The 20,361-nt window shown below is 39.1% G+C and overlaps 1 protein-coding gene across 2 annotated transcripts in view; it reads right to left on the bottom strand.

Moving 5' to 3' along the window:
- Positions 1–20,361, bottom strand: part of LOC124552021 (SREBP regulating gene protein) — a 57,647-nt gene that overhangs the window by 19,086 nt on the left and 18,200 nt on the right. For both annotated transcript variants that reach the window (XR_006967909.1, XM_047126485.1), the window contains exon 3: positions 16,119–16,270. Coding sequence is in view for 1 of the 2 variants with exons in the window: in XM_047126485.1 (XP_046982441.1) it covers positions 16,119–16,270 (152 nt within the window). In the remaining variant the exon portion in view is untranslated. The remainder of the gene's footprint in view (positions 1–16,118; positions 16,271–20,361) is intronic.

The following is a 20,361-nucleotide window of genomic DNA, read 5'->3' as shown; positions in this document are numbered from 1 at the left end:
GGTATCATCTACATATCTGCAGTAAGAGATGATATTTTTTAGGAGGCAGTGATTGAATTAAAGATTTTGTCATCCAAATTACTTATAAATAATTCAGCTAGCAATCCAGAAAGGCTTTAACACACTATCAGGCCGTATTTGTTTTTAGATTTTATTGTTAAATTTAAAATAGTTGTGTGAAAGTGTGAATTCGAGCAGGTCCATTAGTTCAATAATGTGAGTTGAAGGGATTTTTTTGTGCTTTTGTAGGTTGGCATTAATTATCTATAGTGTCAGAACTATTGGCACACTGGAATAAAGATTTTGTATGACAAATGAGCCAAGTGTGGCTCCATCAGGAACTTCTATGTTTGTGACATGTTGTGTAAATTCTGCTTTGTTTTTGGGGTGAAGTGTTCTCTAATTATTGAATGTGTATGCTTCTTTGAGAATATGAAAAAAAAAATTGCAGTTGAACACCAAGCAGATGACAGTATAAATTTTGTAGACCTTATTAGAATAAAGAATAAGGAATAACAGACATCAGTCTGAAATCTATTGGAAGCCTACCACAAAACATACTACAATCCACAGCTCCTCTTGTCACACTGTTGTTGTGGTCTTCAGTCCAGAGACTGGTTTGATGCAGCTCTCAATGTTACTCTATCCTGTGCAAGATTCTTCATCTCCCAGTATCTACTGCAACCTACATCCTTCTGAATCTGTTTAGTGTATTCATCTCTTAGTCTCCCTCTATCATTTTTACCCTTCATGCTGCCCTCCAAGAATACACTGGTGAGCCCTTCAGAATATGTCCTACCAACTGAACCCTTCTTCTAGTCAAGTTGTGCCACAAATTTCTCTTCTCCCCAATTCTATTCAATACCTCCTCATTAGTTATGTGATCTACCCATCTAATCTTCAGCATTCTTCTGTAGCACCACATTTTGAAAGCTTCTATCCTCTTCTTGGAGGAGGAGGAGACTAGTGTTTAACGTCCCGTCGACAACGAGGTCATTAGAGACGGAGCGCAAGTGCGGGTGAGGGAAGGATGGGGAAGGAAATCGGCCGTGCCCTTTCAAAGGAACCATCCCGGCATTTGCCTGAAGCGATTTAGGGAAATCATGGAAAACCTAAATCAGGATGGCCGGAGACGGGATTGAACCGTCGTCCTCCCGAACGCAGTCCAGTGTGCTAACCACTGTGCCACCTCGCTCGGTCCTCTTCTTGTCTAAACTATTTATCGTCCACGTTTCACTTCCATACATAGCTACACTCCATACAAATACTCTCAGAAACAACTTCCTGACACTTAAATCTATACTCAACGTTAACAAATTTCTCTTCTTCAGAAATGCTTTCCTTGCCATTGCCGGTCTACATTTTATATCCTCTCTACTTCGAACATCATCAGTTATTTCCCTCCCCAAATAGCAAAACTCATTTACTACTTTAAGCGTCTCATTTCCTAATATAATTCCCTCAGTATCACCCGATTTAATTCGACTACATTCCATTATCCTTGTTTTTCTTTTGTTGATGTTCATCTTATATCCTCCTTTCAAGACACTGTCCAATCCGTTCCATTGCTCTTCCAGGTCCTTTGCTGTCTCTGACAGAATTACAATGTCATCGGCAAACTTCAAAGTTTTTATTTCTTCTCCATGGATTTTAATTCCTACTCCGAATTTTTCTTTTGTTTCCTTTACTGCTTGCTCAATATGCAGATTGAATAACGTCAGGGATAGGCTACAACCCTGCCTCACTCCCTTCCCAACCACTGTTTCCCTTTCATGCCCCTCGACTCTTATGGGATACCAGTTTGATTTTACACAGAGTACGCAAAGGAACTTGCCCCCCTTCTTGCAGCGGTGTACAGTAGGTCTCTAGAAGAGCGTGGCATTCCAAAGAATTGGAAAAGGGCACAGGTCATCCCCGTTTTCAAGAAGGGACGTCGAACAGATGTGCAGAACTATAGACCTATATCTCTAACGTCGATCAGATGTAGAATTTTGGAACACGTATTATGTTCGAGTATAATGACTTTTCTGGAGACTAGAAATCTACTCTGTAGGAATCAGCATGGGTTTCGAAAAAGATGGTCGTGTGAAACCCAGCTCGCGCTATTCGTCCACGAGACTCAGAGGCCCATAGACACAGGTTCACAGGTAGATGCCGTGTTCCTTGACTTCCGCAAGGCGTTCGATACAGTTCTCCACAGTCGTTTAATGAACAAAGTAAGAGCATATGGACTATCAGACCAATTGTGTGATTGGATTGAAGAGTTCCTAGATAACAGAACGCAGAATGTCATTCTCAATGGAGAGAAGTCTTCCGAAGTAAGAGTGATTGCAGATGTGCCGCAGGGGAGCGTCATAGGACCATTGCAATTCACAATATACATAAATGACCTTGTGGATGACATCGGAAGTTCACTGAGGCTTTTTGCAGATGATGCAGTGATGTATCGAGAGGTTGTAACAATGAAAAACGGTACTGAAATGCAGGAGGATCTGCAGCGAATTGACGCATGGTGCAGGGAATGGCAATTGAATCTCAATGTAGACAAGTGTAATGTGCTGTGAATACATAGAAAGATAGATCCCTTATCATTTAGCTACAAAATAGCAGGTCAGCAACTGGAAGGAGTTAATTCCATAAATTACCTGGGAGTACGCATTAGGAGTGATTTAAAATGGAATGATCATATAAAGTTGATTGTCGGTAAAGCAGATGCCAGACTGAGATTCATTGGAAGAATCCTAAGAAAATGCAATCCGAAAACAAAGGAAGTAGGTTACAGTACACTTGTTCGCCCATTGCTTGAATACTGCTCATCAGACCTTCACCGAAGAGTCAAGCAGTATATTGCTCCCTCCTACGTATATCTCACGAAGAGACCATGAGGATAAAATCACAGAGATTAGAGCCCACAAAGAAGCATACCGACAATCCTTTCCACGAACAATATGAGACTGGAATAGAAGGGAAAACCGATAGAGGTACTCAAGGTACCCTCCGCCCCACACCGTCAGGTGGCTTGCAGAGTATGGATGTAGTTGTAGATGTAGATGTTATAACTGCCATCTGGTTTCTGTACAAACTGTAAATAGCCTTTCGCTCCGTGTTTTTTACCCCTGCCACCTTCAGAATTTTACAGAGAGTATTCCAGTCAACATTGTCGAAAGCTTTCTCTAAGTCAACAAATGCTAGAAACATTGGTTTGCCTTTCCTTAATCTATTTTCTAAGATACGTCGTAGGGTCAGTATTGCCTCACATGTTTCAACATTCCTACGAAATCCAAACTGATCTTCCCCGAGGTCGGCTTCTACCAGTTTTTCCATTTGCCTGTAAAGAATTTGTGTTAGTATTTTGCTGCCGTGGCTGATTAAACTGATAGTTCGATAATTTTCACATCTGTCAACACCTGCTTTCATTGGGATTGGAATTATTGTATTACTCCAGTTATCACAGACATCTTCAACCTGTCTTGTCAGTAGTACATATCCTACTGAGTGGAAGCAAAGTTTAATTCAACCTATACCCAAGACTGACAACCCTAAGTCGCCAGGTGACTACAGGCCGTTCAGCATACTACCTGCAATATCTAAAGCCCTAGAATACATCGTACATGAACAGCTGACGGATTACCTCAAAACTCATAACATCCACAATAAATATCAGTCAGGCTTTCGAAACCATCATAGTACAGCAACTGCATTAATCAAAGTAACTGATGACATTAAACATGCTATGGACAGACGTGAAGCTACCATCCTAACACTGCTTGACTTTAGCAAGGCTTTTGATACAGTTGACTTTGATATATTACTAATTAAAATGAAACAGCTGAATTTCTCAAACAGCGCAATACACTGGTTCGACAGCTACCTCAAAAACAGAAGTCAACAAGTCATTTGTGGGTCGGAAAAGTCATCATGGAAAAACGTGCGCTCTGGAGTTCCCCAAGGCTCCGTCCTTGGTCCATTACTCTTCTCACTGTACATTAATGATATTTCTTCAGTGATTCACTCCTGCAACTACCATCTATATGCCGACGACATCCAACTGTACATAAGTGCAAGCCCCAAGAACATTGCTGATGCAGTAGCGAGTATGAACGCAGATCTTTGCTCTGTTTCTCGATGGGCACAGAACCTAGGTCTGAAACTAAACCCCAAGAAATCCCAGGTCATACTTATATCTCATCCAAAGTTAATCAGTCGGTACTTTCGCGAAACAGTCCCTCAAATACTCCTCAATGGTACCCAACTACCATATCAAAAAACAGTAAAAGACCTTGGAATAATCTTGGATGAACACCTAAACTGGGAAGAACAAACAGTCACAGCTTGCCGGAAATCGCTGTCCTCCCTACATGCAATTCAAAAATTTAGAAAAATATTTCCAACCCATGTTAAACAAAAATTAGTCCAAACACTAGTCTTGCCTAATCTTTACTACTGTGATGTAGTTCAACACGGCACAAATAGTGAAAATTCGAGATGCCTCGAGCTAGTGATGAATGCTTGCGTTAGATACGTATGCAATATAAGGTTGTATGATCATATCAGTCCTTCATACTCCCAGCTGGGTTGGATACGCCCACATAAGGCACGCGATCTCCACACGATGTGCTTACTTCATCGATTTCTTAGCCACTGGTGCCCCCAATACTTATCTTCTCACATTAAACACCTATCATCATTCCACAACCGCAATACCAGATTGGATACGTCTAGCATATTGGCTGTACCTTTACATAACACAAAATCTTTCTCCTTGTCATTCTCCATCTCAGCCATACGACGATGGAACGCGCTCCCCTGTGATCTGCGTCTTATCCAGAACCACTTAACATTCAAGAGGGAACTCAAGACTTACATATTAGGGACAGTATAGCCACCATTGTCGTGCCCCTCTCATCTTTTTCTTTCTCCTCTTGTAACGTTCCCTGGCAAACTCACACATTAACAAACTAAAATTTATTTGTACCATATACGCCGCTCTGAGCAATCTGTATATAATGTAATTATTTAACGAAAAATATTATTGAATTTTGTGTAAAAGACATTTGTTATTATTGTAATATTTTTTGTAGTAATATTCTCTCTGTATTTAGGATGGTAATATTTCTATATTAATAATGTAATTGTGAAATGTGTCAATATCTGTGATAACAGAGACGTGAAATTCAGCCAGAGGGAAATAATGTCGTGAAATTACAAAGAAATGTTAATAGTCAGCAATACTATAAAAGCACAATGCACTATGCATTCTTTGGTCTTCCTCGTTTAGAGCTGAAAGCGGTAGGAAGCTGTGTCGATGTATTCGGTGAATGGGTAGACGTCATTTGTCTGTATCTAGATTTAGCCGCCATCGAAGGAGAAATTACGAACTAATGTGAGTTGAATATTTGTTGTGGTAAAAATATATTGAAATTTATAAAAAGTGTGTATTATTAATGTAAATTAGCTTGCCCATGTCATCTATAATACTTCTTTAAAGAGTTTTCAGCATTTTTTAGCGGTGTTGCTGGGCTGTGCCGCGACCGATCGATTTGCAGCGGCGGCACATTTAAAAAATTGTTCCGCTAAAGGAAAAATCAAGCAAACCCGTAAATCGGGAACAGATAGATAAAAAATTAACAGTGAATTAAGAGAATGTTCTTCTTTTACAGCGATCCAGAGACTGACTGAGATTTTAAAAAATAGTTACACATTTGTGCATTCTTAGACGGATAGTTAACATTGAAATTTAACAATTTTGGTTCTTTCAAATAACTTTAATGTATAGCAAAGTAGGTTTGATCAGTGATAATTAAATGTCGGCTTGGTAATAATTAACCATTTTCTGCTAATAGTGATAATCTTGTGTTCAAAAGCTAACGCCGGGAAAGAATTCAGTAAAAATATTTAACAAAAAATCCAGTGCATTTAGAAAATGTGTGCCAAGGCCGAATGATGTAAAGAATTTAATTTTCAACCAAATATTCTTAATCAGTTAATATGAGTTCACGTAATTTTTAAATGTACGTAATTCTTTTGAAAGTGAAAATTTTTATTACCACACGTAAATAAGAGAGAGGTTCTACAACAAAGTTCGCACGCAAAGAAAGTAAGGTAAAGAAAATTAACCAAAAAGCAAAAATTTATTATTCTTTAACGAAATAATTTCATAGCGATTTCGTTAAATTGGCGCCTAACGTGGGGCTCGAATATGCAGTGGCCACTAAATACCAATGAGATAACTAGGGAATTATTATAGTCGAACTTTGTTGGAGAACATTTAATAATTTTTCCATGTATTGTATGTATTGCATAACCAATATTGTGTGGTAATACCCGTATATGATGTTTTGCATGAGAACACTATATACCCAGAGGCAAGCTGAAGAAGAGAGCTCATTATTTCGAAAAATTAATTACCTACCACAATACCAGGGGGCAGCTGCACCCAAGATAGATCACCAAAAGGTAAAGCTACAGTGTAGTTGTCCTGTGGGTAGTAAAGTAGCCTCAGTGCAGTGTTCTCGGATCATTAGTGGTGTGCTTGTTGTTAGTGCTCTGTTTTAAAATAACAGGACATTTGAGTAGTTAGTCATTGTAGTATATAATAAGTGTGTTTTAACAAATGACCATTTCTTGTGTGATTATGTCAGTGAAACCTGAGTGTTAGGATATTTAGTTCAGATTTTATTTCTTTTGTTTACTATGGTTAGATTGCGTAGTCAGAAGGATATCAACATGGATAATGAACAACAGTCAGTAAGTAGTGATACGGAGTTAGAAAGTGGGACACAAAGTAATGTTAGTGACGTAGTTCAGGAAGTACAATGTGAGAATCTGGGGGCAGAAGGGCAAGAAATGTTGCCACTGCTACCCAGTGATTCAGTTGATAGCGGAAATACTGTGCCACCCGCAAGCACTGGACACGGACCAGAGAGTGGTGAGGTGTCAGAAGTGCAATCATTAAGAGTTATGTTCGAGCGCATGCTCAATTTCCAGGCTGAATTTGTACGTATGCAAGCAGAGCGTGATAGAGAACGTGATGCTGAACAAGCAGAGCATGATAGAGAACGTGATGCTGAACAAGCAAAGCGTGACCAGAGATTGGTAGCTGAATTTGCCCGTATGCAAGCAGAACGCGAAAGAGAACGTGATGCTAAACAAGCAGAGCGTGACCGACGCCTGCATGAGAGAGACTTGCAGTTAATGCAATCTTTGGAAGCTATGCAAAGTGAGATAGTTAGTTTGAAACAAAACTATGAAACCATACCCAAAACGGTGCAAGAACTAAGCGAAAGAGTAGATAGTATCCAAGTGGCTAACGCCAGTATCGTAGAGGAAATCAGTGTACTGACCAACAGGGTGGAACAATTAGAGATTGACACAAATCAAGTAATTGAGCACAAAGTGTCCGAACAAGTGCACAAAATGGAAAGCGAATTTAAAAAGGAAATAGGCGAGAAACTGCACGCCGCGATTGAAGCCAAAGACGCGGGCTCCAATGCGGAAAAGCAGGACCTTGGAAGGGCGGTGCGCACTGACATTCCGCTATGGCAGCGGAATGTCAACCGTCGTCTTGTCAAGCTAGAAATCAGCTTGCTGCACGGCGACGCGCAGGCGTGTGTCACGCCAGCCAGGTCCAACAATGATAGGCATATAAATACAGCAGTAAAAAATTGCGACTGCGTGACAGAACAGGCAACCAATGTAAGCGAAACAAATAAATGTCATTCCAAAGTAGTGATTGAAGAAAGCCTGATTAGAAACCGACAGTTTCAGACCTTTACAACGGAGAAGAAATCTGTTCACCCTGTAGTGTTTATCAAGGGATTTAGAAACATTTGGCTAGCGTTTGGAGTCATACACAGAAAATACAGTTCGTTATGTCTTACATACAAGGAGATGCTGCATTATGGGCAACTGAAGCAGCTGACAGTTGTGATACATATGAGCAATTTGAAAAGGCATTCTTGGCCAAATATTGGTCAACATGTATTCAGGAGAGATTACGGAAGGAGGTATATAATCCAGAGCCGTATTCTCCACGATTAGGCAATTTGCGAAAATATTTTGAGAAGTACATTAATAAGACCCGTTATTGGGACGAGCAGATTTCATCCCGGGATTTGATCAGACTTTTGAAATCACACTTGCCGATACACGTAAAGGAAAAACTTATACACGTGCCCGAAAACGATATGGAACATTTCTTGTCTGTTCTGGACTCAATTGACCTGATTTAGGAGGATGTTAAGGCAGCCTCTGAACAGGCTAGAAGTAACAGAAACGGTTACAGAAATGGTCAAAATAACACGCCTCCACCAAATAATGGAAACGGCAGAGGTAACAATAGGAGACAAGATTATGTACAAAACGGGAATAGAGGTAGAGACCGGAACAGCAATAGTCCGCCGGTGAATAATGACCGGAAAAGGAGGTATGATGACCGATATGAAACAGGCCCACCAAGCAATAGTAAATGGAAAAATGCCAGGGGGCCGTGGAACACTAATACTTATAATGATGCAAACCGAACTTGGCCACAGAACCAGAGGCCCAGTCCGGACCGGCAAAACAGTGAAAGATATGACAATAACCGACCGACACCACAAAATGCGCCAATTGCGCAACCGTGGCGGCCGACGCAACACAACTTACACATAGTGGAGGTCAGTGACACAGAGCAGCCACGCCCATCCACCAGCAATAATCCAACAAACTAGATTCAGCCGAGATACGCTCTCCATCGTCGGCTGAGGTTTGGAGTGAGAGCAGCCCGACACAGAACAAAACATCGGGAATCTGTATTCTTAGGTATAATGACGGGGTACAGATGGGACATGAATTAATAACTGAACCATCCACGTGCATAAAGGAGCACAAAGACAAAGTACAAGCGATAATAGAGATCAAAATTAACAATATTGATGTGCAAGCAATCGTAGATACAGGTGCTACTGTCAGTGTCATGAGTATGGACTTATTCAAAGTACTGGGGAAAGAAAGGCGTATGCTGACTTTTCCTGTGAATAATTGTAAAGTCACTGGAGCCATAAGTGCACAGCGACAAATAATTAAACTCCAAGTGCGGGTAGATATGTATTTAGGGGATGAAGCCATAGCGTGCTCATTCCTGGTAGTAAAGGGTTTAAAGGTAGCCTGCATTTTGGGGGTAGATTTTTTGAGAGAAAGGGACACAGTAATCGACCTTTCTCGGGGAAAATTAAGTTTGATGAACGCTGGTAGGAGGATAGAATTGTCCATGCTCAGATCTGAAGAGGTACCTGTGCCTAATTGTAATACTATTAACATAAAGTGTAGGAATCAGTGGATACTACATTTAGATAATCATTGTCAAGGACAAAATCTCTATTATCCAGACGTACAAAGTGATCAATTAAAAGCAAATGTGGACGCACTTGTGAACAAAGTATCACAGTCCGAAAATTTGAATTCAATGCAACAGCAGGATTTGGTACAGTTATTATCTAATTATGTAGATGTATTTTCAGAACGAACAGGAATTGTTAAGGGATATCAGCACAATATCGAGGTGAAGCCTCACAAAACCTACTGTCGAGCCTCATACTCCATTCCTTAGTCCAAGAAGGAAATAGTAGCTATCTCTTAGCAGATCCCCACTCAGGGAGAGTACGGGGACTGTATCCGCATAAGGATGTAAAAATATTCATACAGTAAAAGACTAATAGTCCTATGTGGACACCATTCTTTTGTAAATAATGAACATTAATGATGTGTGATCTGTAGAGATAATGTACTAGTGTAGAAGTGTTTAGTTATAAGAATATGATTGACTTTCTCATGTGTTTATAAATATTTGTGTCATGTACTCTTTTAATTTGTGTTATCTAAACATGCTCTAAATGTCTGCACAGATAATCTGATTAGTGCAATTATTTATAGTGTTAAGCTGTGACAGAGTTCAGTCAAGAGAAACATTTTAGTAATGATTAGTTTGTGTACTGCATAATATTTTATATGTGTGTCAAACTTGAAATATTTCTGGCACAATCTTTTCTATTATATGTGTATATATGTGTAGCTGTCAGATTGACAGATTCGAACCCATAATAATATCAATAATATGAGGCCCTGAGAACCTTATTATCTAACCAATGTTATCAAAGAGAATAATGCACCCAGTAGTGACCCGAGGGCACCATGGGAGGCAAACTTATTGCAAATTTAAGTAACGCAAAGTTACGCACAAAGAAGCTTCAATTGAAGCATGTGCAGATTCAATCAGTAAAAAAAAAAAAAAAAAAGGGAACTAGCCAGATACAGTCCAAGTCAATTTTAACCTACAGAGACTACACTGTAGTTACGTAGGACCTTGATAGTAAAGTGTGACATGATTTCAAAGGAGTTATTGAACAATATGCCTGAATCCGGCTGGAATGCACAAATAAAATCTACTCGAACACGAATATAGATGATTTTTGGGCAAACTAATACGAAATTTTAATATTTGTTACCATGTACGCAAATATCACACACCTTGGTAAAGAGTTACGAATGTGCTGTTACAAAAATTGCACAGCTGACATTGTAAATAAAAATAAAGGAACTTAATCAAAAGTGCAGTATTGTGTGGCAGAGACAGACAGTGACTGTTAAACCTGCAGCAATACGTCACGAAGTTGTTGTGTATAAGTAATAAAAAACTGTATCATCGCCGTGTGTGCAAGTGGACAAGGAACTAGCACGACACGAACAGTGAGCCGATAACGGACGGTGGATCAAGTTAGTGTCAAACTTTAATTCTTTGTGTGTCAAGGGACGCCAGAAAAGCGCATTGACTGCTGAGATACATTTTGTCCTAAGGTGAAACTTGCGTGTGACTAATGACAAGTCATGACATGGTGAAAAATATTGTGTGCCCATAAAACGTGTTACTGTGACAACGAAACATTGTGCAAACCAGACTAGTGAAGGCCTACTGAATAATAACTGCCAATAACTGTGTGCATTCTTTCCCACAGCAGGAAAAATGCCCATAAGGATAGTACACTGTTTGTGAACTTGTTGCATGTTTGCTGGAGCACTGCAAGAAGACGTCACACGGGCGAGCTGATATCCAACGCGCATCCGGCTACATCAGCCATGCAGCGGCCGCAGCAGCCCGAAGCAGACCAGACAGCCACGCCCCTCCGCGCCGTAGCTGTCAACACCGGGGGCGGTGACCTACACGGAGCCGACGCGCCGCGCCGAGCGCCGCTCAACAATCAATCCGCACCGCTCACCGACTACAGCATTGTTGTCATTTTCCAAAATATTTACACAAACTGCATAACATGTCAATGACTCCATTTTTGATAAACATTGAACATTTATTATGTATACCTGTGAAATGATAAGAGAAAATGAACACTAACAAGTGTAGGAGATGGATTTGTGACACGTAGGTAGTGGGAACATTATAAAAAGTGATGCTGTGCTAAATGATTTCAAAAAACTAAGTGATATATCCTAGGACAAGTGACCTTGCGGTATATCGTTGAACTGTATGTGACATTGATCTTATGTAACCGTAGATGACAAACTGTTAAATCAATTCAAAAGAATGACTGCTAAAGAGACAAGATTAATCATGAATCAACTGGGATGGCTGGGCTCCGGCACAGTTAGGCCCAGGTTTTCTGTCTGCCTTCGCCCAAATGGGGGAGCCATAAACATATATAACCCTGGGACTAATTAAAAGAGCCATTCCATAAAAAATACAGAATTGTAAAGAACGTTACTGGCACCATTGTGTCAAAGTATAGAAACTCTTTGCCAAATGCTGCCAGGGGGCAATGTAACGTTCCCTGGCAAACTCACACATTAACAAACTAAAATTTATTTGTACCATATACGCCGCTCTGAGCAATCTGTATATAATGTAATTATTTAACGAAATATATTATTGAATTTTGTGTAAAAGACATTTGTTATTATTGTAATATTTTTTGTAGTAATATTCTCTCTGTATTTAGGATGGTAATATTTCTATATTAATAATGTAATTGTGAAATGTGTCAATATCTGTGATAACAGAGACGTGAAATTCAGCCAGAGGGAAATAATGTCGTGAAATTACAAAGAAATGTTAATAGTCAGCAATACTATAAAAGCACAATGCACTATGTATTCTTTGGTCTTCCTCGTTTAGAGCTGAAAGCGGTAGGAAGCTGTGTCGATGTATTCGGTGAATGGGTAGACGTCATTTGTCTGTATCTAGATTTAGCCGCCATCGAAGGAGAAATTACGAACTAATGTGAGTTGAATATTTGTTGTGGTAAAAATATATTGAAATTTATAAAAAGTGTGTATTATTAATGTAAATTAGCTTGCCCATGTCATCTATAATATTTCTTTAAAGAGTTTTCAGCATTTTTTAGTGGTGTTGCTGGGCTGTGCCGCGACCGATCGATTTGCAGCAGCGGCACATTTAAAAAATTGTTCCGCTAAAGGAAAAATCAAGCAAACCCGTAAATCGGGAACAGATAGATAAAAAATTAACAGTGAATTAAGAGAATGTTCTTCTTTTACAGCGATCCAGAGACTGACTGAGATTTTAAAAAATAGTTAAACATTTGTGCATTCTTAGACGGATAGTTAACATTGAAATTTAACAATTTTGGTTCTTTCAAATAACTTTAATGTAGAGCAAAGTAGGTTTGATCAGTGATAATTAAATGTCGGCTTGGTAATAATTAACCATTTTCTGCTAATAGTGATAATCTTGTGTTCAAAAGCTAACGCCGGGAAAGAATTCAGTAAAAATATTTAACAAAAAATCCAGTGCATTTAGAAAATGTGTGCCAAGGCCGAATGATGTAAAGAATTTAATTTTCAACCAAATATTCTTAATCAGGTAATATGAGTTCACGTAATTTTTAAATGTATGTATTTTTTATTACCACACGTAAATAAGAGAGAGGTTCTACAACAAAGTTCGCACGCAAAGAAAGTAAGGTAAAGAAAATTAACCTAAAAGCAAAAATTTATTATTCTTTAACGAAATAATTTCATAGCGATTTCGTTAAACTCTCCATCATAGCTTCGAATTTTACCATTCTATTTCACTTCCTCTAACCTATCTACCTCTTCTATATCTCTTTCACCCCATTCTATCGTCTTATGTCTCTGCTTGATGAGAATAACTCACAAGCTGCAAGAATATAACGAGAAAATTCCCAACTAGCAATAGGACTGACATTCATAAAAGAAAAAAATATGTTTACTTTCCTATACATAGTCATTACTATTATTATTATTATTCTTGATTGTTATAATTATTTTTTGATTGTTATAATTATCATTGTACTACTTCTATAATCTCTAATTTTTTTTCTGTAACATTAATACTGTATAACATGTTATATGTCCTTAATGTTCTGTAGAAACTGAAATTTGTTGAATCTGAGTATGCCTGGTTAGGTGTAAGAGAGGGCCTGAAGGCCCTAATCTTGCCAGGTAAAATAAATGCATAAATAAATAAAATAAATAAATAAATAAATTCTTCTTGAAGTCTGAGGATATTCCACCTGTCTCGTACATCTTGCTCACCAGATGGTAGAGTTTTGTCACAGCTGGCTCTCCCAAGGCTGTTAGTAGTTCTAATGGAATGTTGTCTCCTCCTGGGGCCTTGTTTCAACTTAGGATTTTCAGTGCTCTGTCAAACTCTTCACGCAGTATCATATCTCCCATTTCATCTTTATCTACGTCCTCTTCCATCCCCATAATATTGGCCTCAAGAATACCAGCCTTGTATAGACCCTCTATATACTCCTTCCACCTTTCTGCTTTCCCTGCTTGTCACACTATAGCCCACAAAATGGCAGCATTCCAGCACTAGATCAATACAGGTATCCAACTACCACTCTCTGAAGAAAAATATCAACAAGAAATTGAAATTGCAAATGGTTACAACAGCTCCAAAGTAGATACCCTAAAACACTCTACAGTGGCAAAGCAATCGCATCACAAAAAAACAAAAAGAAAACATTTTCCATACAATTCAATTTCTTAGTAACATTTCATATCAGATTGCCAATGTCTTCATATGAAATGGCATAAACATATACATTACCACAGAAAAAAAGATTGGACAGAAGTTACCCCACAACATCAGCACACGAAACCCACATCATCACACAGGTGTGTACAAAATTGAACGTTTGGACTGTGACTGCTTCTACATAGCCCAGACAGGCACATCATTTGAGATTAGTTTCAAAGAACACATGGCAGCTCAAAAAAACAAAAAATACCACACATCAGCAGTACCCACCCACTGCACGAAACAAAACATCTGTTAACTACAGAAGTATCAGCATCCTACAATCCAACCATCATAATCAGAAGAGATACTGTTTGTCAGTGACCAAATGATTTTTATTATCTTGTCAACAGTTTATCTGGCAACATCAGCGTCCACAAGTGAAGTAAGCAATGCCTGTCAAAGTAAATTTAATGGGTCTGTTTTCAATAGTCCGTTTTTTTGTCCCTGTGTTTTCAGCTACTTTCATGAATAATTCAGTGAATTGAAATTAGCATCACCTGTACCTTTGCTGCTGTCTCCAGGCTGTTTCGCCTTCCTAAATTGATTCATTTTACACACAATAATTTACCATATATGAAGTCTTCACAGGTTGTCAGCCGAGTAGCATCGTCATCTCATAGCAACGTTTCGATGGAATGCGTCTCCATCATCTTCGGGCGAAGATGATGGACACACATTCCATCGAAACGTTGCTACGAGGCGACAACGCTACTCAGCTGACAACCCGTGAAGACTTCACATATGAAATTTGCTGAGAAAGACTGCACTCGCACAATAATTCACCAAATTTCCTTTAGTTCGTACCTTGAATTTTTTGTGCATAGTGGGTGGTTTCTGGAGTTTTTATGGCACAATGAAAAATTATAACAATGGATATGAGAGAGGTGGACCATCCTAGCTTTTCTTATACCACTCCTGACACCAGTATACATATTTGTTTCCTTTATTTTAACTCATTTTGTTAAGAGTACACATGCAGCAATTATACAAATCGCTAGTTTCTTATGCATGCCTTATTATATTAAACTTTCTTATTCACCGTATAGTTTCTCAATTGCCGACAATAATATTAGGTACTTCACCAGGAAATAGTTTTTTTCTAAAGAAATACCCACAATTTAATATTGATAAAAACATACAGAGATGAAATTTTGACTGAGCAAATGGCTGCTTATTTCTAACTTGTCAGAGCTTATTTAAAAGCCCTCGTTCTTTTCGTTTCAGCAAACATTTTAAAACTATTTAAAAAGTTACTCGTTTTCAAAAATTGTGTTCATGAAAGTTCAAATCTTAAATAGTGATTGCAAAATATAGTACCCTAGTTTTGTAGCCCATATTTTTCTGATTCCAAAAATAACTACTTTCACTCTAATAACTTACTAGTTTGTTAATCATTCAATTTGCATAATTCCATTTTAGCAAGTTTCAGCAGGGCTTTGGGAATGACTGCGGAAGTAGCAATCATTTCCATTAAACAATACATAATATTTTGCCTTTGTTATGGTTAAATAGCTCATGGTGAAACAGATTGCTCTTTTGCCTACTGTAATTTTGTGCCCTCTAATTTTGCTATCTTTTGTGTTAACACTTAACATTTAACAACAAAGTTTGATTTCTAATCTTAAGTGTGTATAGATGTAGGCATTTGAGACAATGATTGAGTTGTTGGATGGTTTGTTTTTAATTATCAAAAACTTAACTAATGCACAATTTAGTCACCAAAAACGTAAAATTTGAATCAAAATAATGTGAATAGATGCATTAAGATACCACCAGTAAACAGTGTTACACTGCACCTATGAATGTAACTGCTAACATAGTTTATATGTTGAAACTATTGCGTGTGACAAAGCTCGTCATCAGTGACATTGGTTAAAAATAAACAAGAAGAAATCGAAAATTAAATATTGCACTGCACTGTACACTGTTTGCCACAGGTTTGAAAAATACTTTCACGACAGGAGAATCGTCAACACGTAGTGCCAGAGCAGCTACCAAGTGCAGAATACAATGTTAGCAAACGTAAAAGATGACAGAATAAAAAGTTCTTACATCAGCTTACCTTATCTGGGTGTAAGCAGCATGATATACAATATTCATAAATACTACAGCATCCATTGTCTTTGCAGGTTTCACATGAATATTGCTTTGTAGTATCTATATCTGTGTTGCAACATCCAGTTGATAAAACATCAGTCCGTGAACATATATAGCCTAAAAGGGTGAAATGAAATTTTTAAAAAATATATATTTTTTTTATAATAAAGAGGCAATATGTGACATCATAATCAAGTCACTGTATTTTGTTTCTGGTTTTCCTCCGAGCTTAAAGAAATAAGTAACAATTAACAAAATAAATTTTATCCATTTCACAAGTCACTCCCATTTCAATACCTGCCGCCCAAAAAAATATACCATATCAGAACCCCTTAGCAGTCATCTACATCAGCATATATACTCTGCAAATCACTGAGAAGTGCCTGACAGAAGGAATTTTCCACTGTACCTCGTATTAGAGCTTCTTCCCAAACCATTCACATATGGAGTGTGGGAAGAATGACAGCTTAAACACCTATGTGGACATTTAGCCCTGTATCTCTGCAGTTGTTAAAGCGGTGATAAATAGAGGGATATAATGAACTCGTCAATTCCTCACTTAATACTTGTTTTGAAACATAGTAAGTATATTTTTGAGGAATAATTTTCTGGAAAATTCTGGCAGAATGTAAATACTTCTGGAGTAAAAGAGACCCCCCGCCCCCACACACACACACACGTACATACACAAAGCGGTGCAGCCTATGTCATTACATGGCGCAAACGGGACACACAATGCCAGTGCTGCATTTCAGCAGTTGGGCTAGTTTGCGGGAGGGGGGATTGTGTCCAGTGAGATGGATAGTGGGAGAGAGAGGCAGGAGCCATGGAGAGGGGTTGGGGTGGGATGCTAGCAGCTCAGGAGGAGGTAGGTTTTTAGGAACAGTTGATGTCTACCTTCAAGTATGTGCCAATTCATAAATTGGAAATTGCATGATGGAAATGATAAATTGTTACTTACCACATACAGGAGGCACTGATTGCAGGCAGACACAACAAAAAAGTATACTAGAAATATTTCTGCTTTCAAAAAAAGTCCTTCCCCTTAAATGAACTCTCATACATTTAAGCGTAGTTTACATGATGACACTAGGTTGCAGGCAACTGCGCTACCGTCCACTGCGAATGCGCGCCGTGCATTTGCGCAACTCGTTGGTGAAACTAAACACTTTCGGCGTGTTCCAACTTTGGCAACACTAGTTGCGCGAGTTTTGAGGTTATGTTTGTTTGTAGAGTGTAGACAAACTGAAATATGAAGTGGGGGAATGGAGAATAATGTTCGCTTTTTGGATATGTATGCTGTGCATAGATGTTTGTGGGATTTCAGTGACGCTGATTACAAAAATAAGCAACATATTGCTGCCGCTGAAACCGTCATGTGCGATCATAACATAGATGGTTTGACAATATCTGAGCTGCAGCGCAAGATTTATTGAGTTAGGAGCACATGTATGACTAAATTAAGTTAAAATACAAGTGTAATTCTAGCTGTGGCAATGCTCTCGTCTACAAGACTAAAATCCCATCATTCAAGTTGGCCACCTCTTTGTTAAGGAATATTGTTGACAGGAGGGAAGGCTATACAAATTCAAGAAGCTGCATTCTTTATTCAATATTCATCTATTACTCGTAACCTACCCTTCTATATAAAAGAGACCACCCATTTCCTGCACTGACTTTCCACTGTTCCTGTCCCTCTACCACACAACACCCTGCTTATCACTGCTGGTGCCACGTCCCTTTACACTAACACCCCTAATGCCCATGGCCTTGCTGCTATGGAACACTGCCTTTCCCCGACATCCAATTGATTTGAAACCTACAACCCCCGTCCTGATCACCATGACCTACTGTATTCTCACCCACAACTACTTCTCCTTTGAAGGAAACACCTTCAAACAAATCCATGGTATGGCAATGGGTACCTGCATGGCACCATCCTATGCTAACCTATTCATGGGTCATTTAGGGGAATCCATCCTAACCACTCAGAATCCCACACCCCTCGTCTGGTTCAGATTCAGTGATGACATCTTCGTGATCTGGATCAAGGATGAGTACACCCTATCCACATTCTTCCAAAACCTCAACACCCTCTCCCCCATTTGCTTCACCTGGTCCTACTCAACCCAACAAACCACCTTCCTCAATGCTGAGCTCCACCATAAAGATGGCGACATCAGTACTTCATTCATACCAAACCTACCAACCAGCAGCAATCCCTCCATGTCAACTGACACTCATTCTATACAAGAAGGCCCTTTCATACAGCCTAGCCACATATGGCCATCACATCTGTAGTGATGAGCAGTCCCTCGCCAAATACACCAAGGGTCTCACTGAGACCTAAACATACTAAAATTACTCTCCCAACCTTGTCCAGAAACAGATATCCCATGCTTTATCTATCCAATCACGCACCACCTCATAAAGTCTCATCATCCAGCCAACTGAGCTTAACGCATTATTCTTTTGCGAAGGCACAGTTTTTATATTTCTGAGCATTTTAAATAAATTGCCAATATCTGTACCATTTTGAAGTCGTATCAAGAGCTAACTGAATATTTGTCAGAAACTACTTAATTATAGATAACGGCATCCTCTGCGAGAAGTCTGAACTGACTATCACTATCTTCTGCTAGGCTATTAATGCAACACGAGCAGCAAGGGTCTCAACATATTTCCCTGGGGCATCCCTGACATTAATTCCAATTCTAATTCTGCCATTGAATCTCCATGAAAGATAACACTGTGTCCACCTGATTCCCTAAGATCCATAACTTTCAGGATGTCATATGAGAAAAGCATGAACTGGGTTTCATATGATCTTTATTTATGTAATTCATGCTAGCTGAGATCGAAATGGTAATTGTGTTAAAGGTACTTCATAACACAGAGTTCCAAGTTTGTTCTAAAATTCTAAAACAGATTGATGTCAATGATATTTCGTGGACATTTTCTGGGTCATTTCTTCTGCTCTTCTTTCAGACAGGTGGACTTGTGCTATCTTCAAAAGATAGCTCCAATAGCAAATTTAATGCCTTGTATTAAATAAGAGAGCAGTGTCAGCATAGAGACAGAAGAACTTATTGGTTACAGAATAAACAATGATTTAATGGATGAAAGCTATGTGTGAACAACTTCCTAGTGTATGAGGCAGAAAAAGCAGTGAAATATTATCTATGGTACAATATTTAAATGCATCCATCACCAAATCAGTTATTAATGCATATGTGGAATAAATCATATCACAAATTTTCTTTCTTTTTGTGTGTGCCTGTTGACGATTCAACACTTCTGCTTTTTGGTGAGTGGCCTCCTTTACTTCTACAGTATTTCCAAAATATATTGTTACCATGTGGAGCTTCTCAGCTGTCTTACAAAAATTATACATTTTCTCTAGATACTCTATGGATATCTGCGCTCTCTCTCTCTCTCTTACTCGTACTAATGCACGCATGCATGCAGGCATGCGCGGGCGTACACGCGCGCGCACACACACACACACACACACACACACACACACACACAACACACAACACACAACACACACACACACACACACACACACACACACACCTTTTTTTCTCTGCTTAGTTGGGTTCACGAACAACGGCAATCAAGTTTAGGCTTTTTCTGCGCACCTACGTCATGCATTCACCGACAGCCAATGAGTGTACAGTGGGGTCCTGGGTGCTATGCTGTGGATGTCATAGCCAATGCGAGAATTAAACGTGATCATAGTGAGTTTTTAACTAAAGTTTTACTGCATTCGTTGTCAGCTGTCAAGGGGTGGTGGTGGTGGTGGTGGTGGTGGTGGTGGTGGTGGTAAGCAGCAAATACTACATAAGCAGGTGAGAGGCACAATTTGCCAGATGACTGCCAACAGTCCTCAACAATCAGTCTTTCCTTCTATCCCGTACAGTAAGTCTCCCCTGACCCACGGTTTTGGGTGACTTTCCCCAAATCTACCACTTTTCCTAGACCTCTCCAGTCCTTTTCCTTCACCCCTCTTCCTTCCCCTTCAACCCTTCTGCCTGAAGAAGGAGCTACTAGCTCCTAAAGCTTGCCAATTACAACCATCCTTTACGTGTGTGTTCTGTCGCCACATGGTGAGTAGATTTTTTATCTATCCAATTAAATAATTCAATCCATCTGTATGTTATTAACTGACTCAACATTGCTGCAGTGGATTGTACCTCTGCCAC

This window comes from Schistocerca americana, chromosome 1 (assembly GCF_021461395.2).
Source record: "Schistocerca americana isolate TAMUIC-IGC-003095 chromosome 1, iqSchAmer2.1, whole genome shotgun sequence".
Classification (NCBI taxonomy): domain Eukaryota; kingdom Metazoa; phylum Arthropoda; class Insecta; order Orthoptera; family Acrididae; genus Schistocerca; species Schistocerca americana.
Note: the sequence above shows the minus strand (reverse complement) of the source record. Positions and strands in the feature narration are given on the sequence as shown.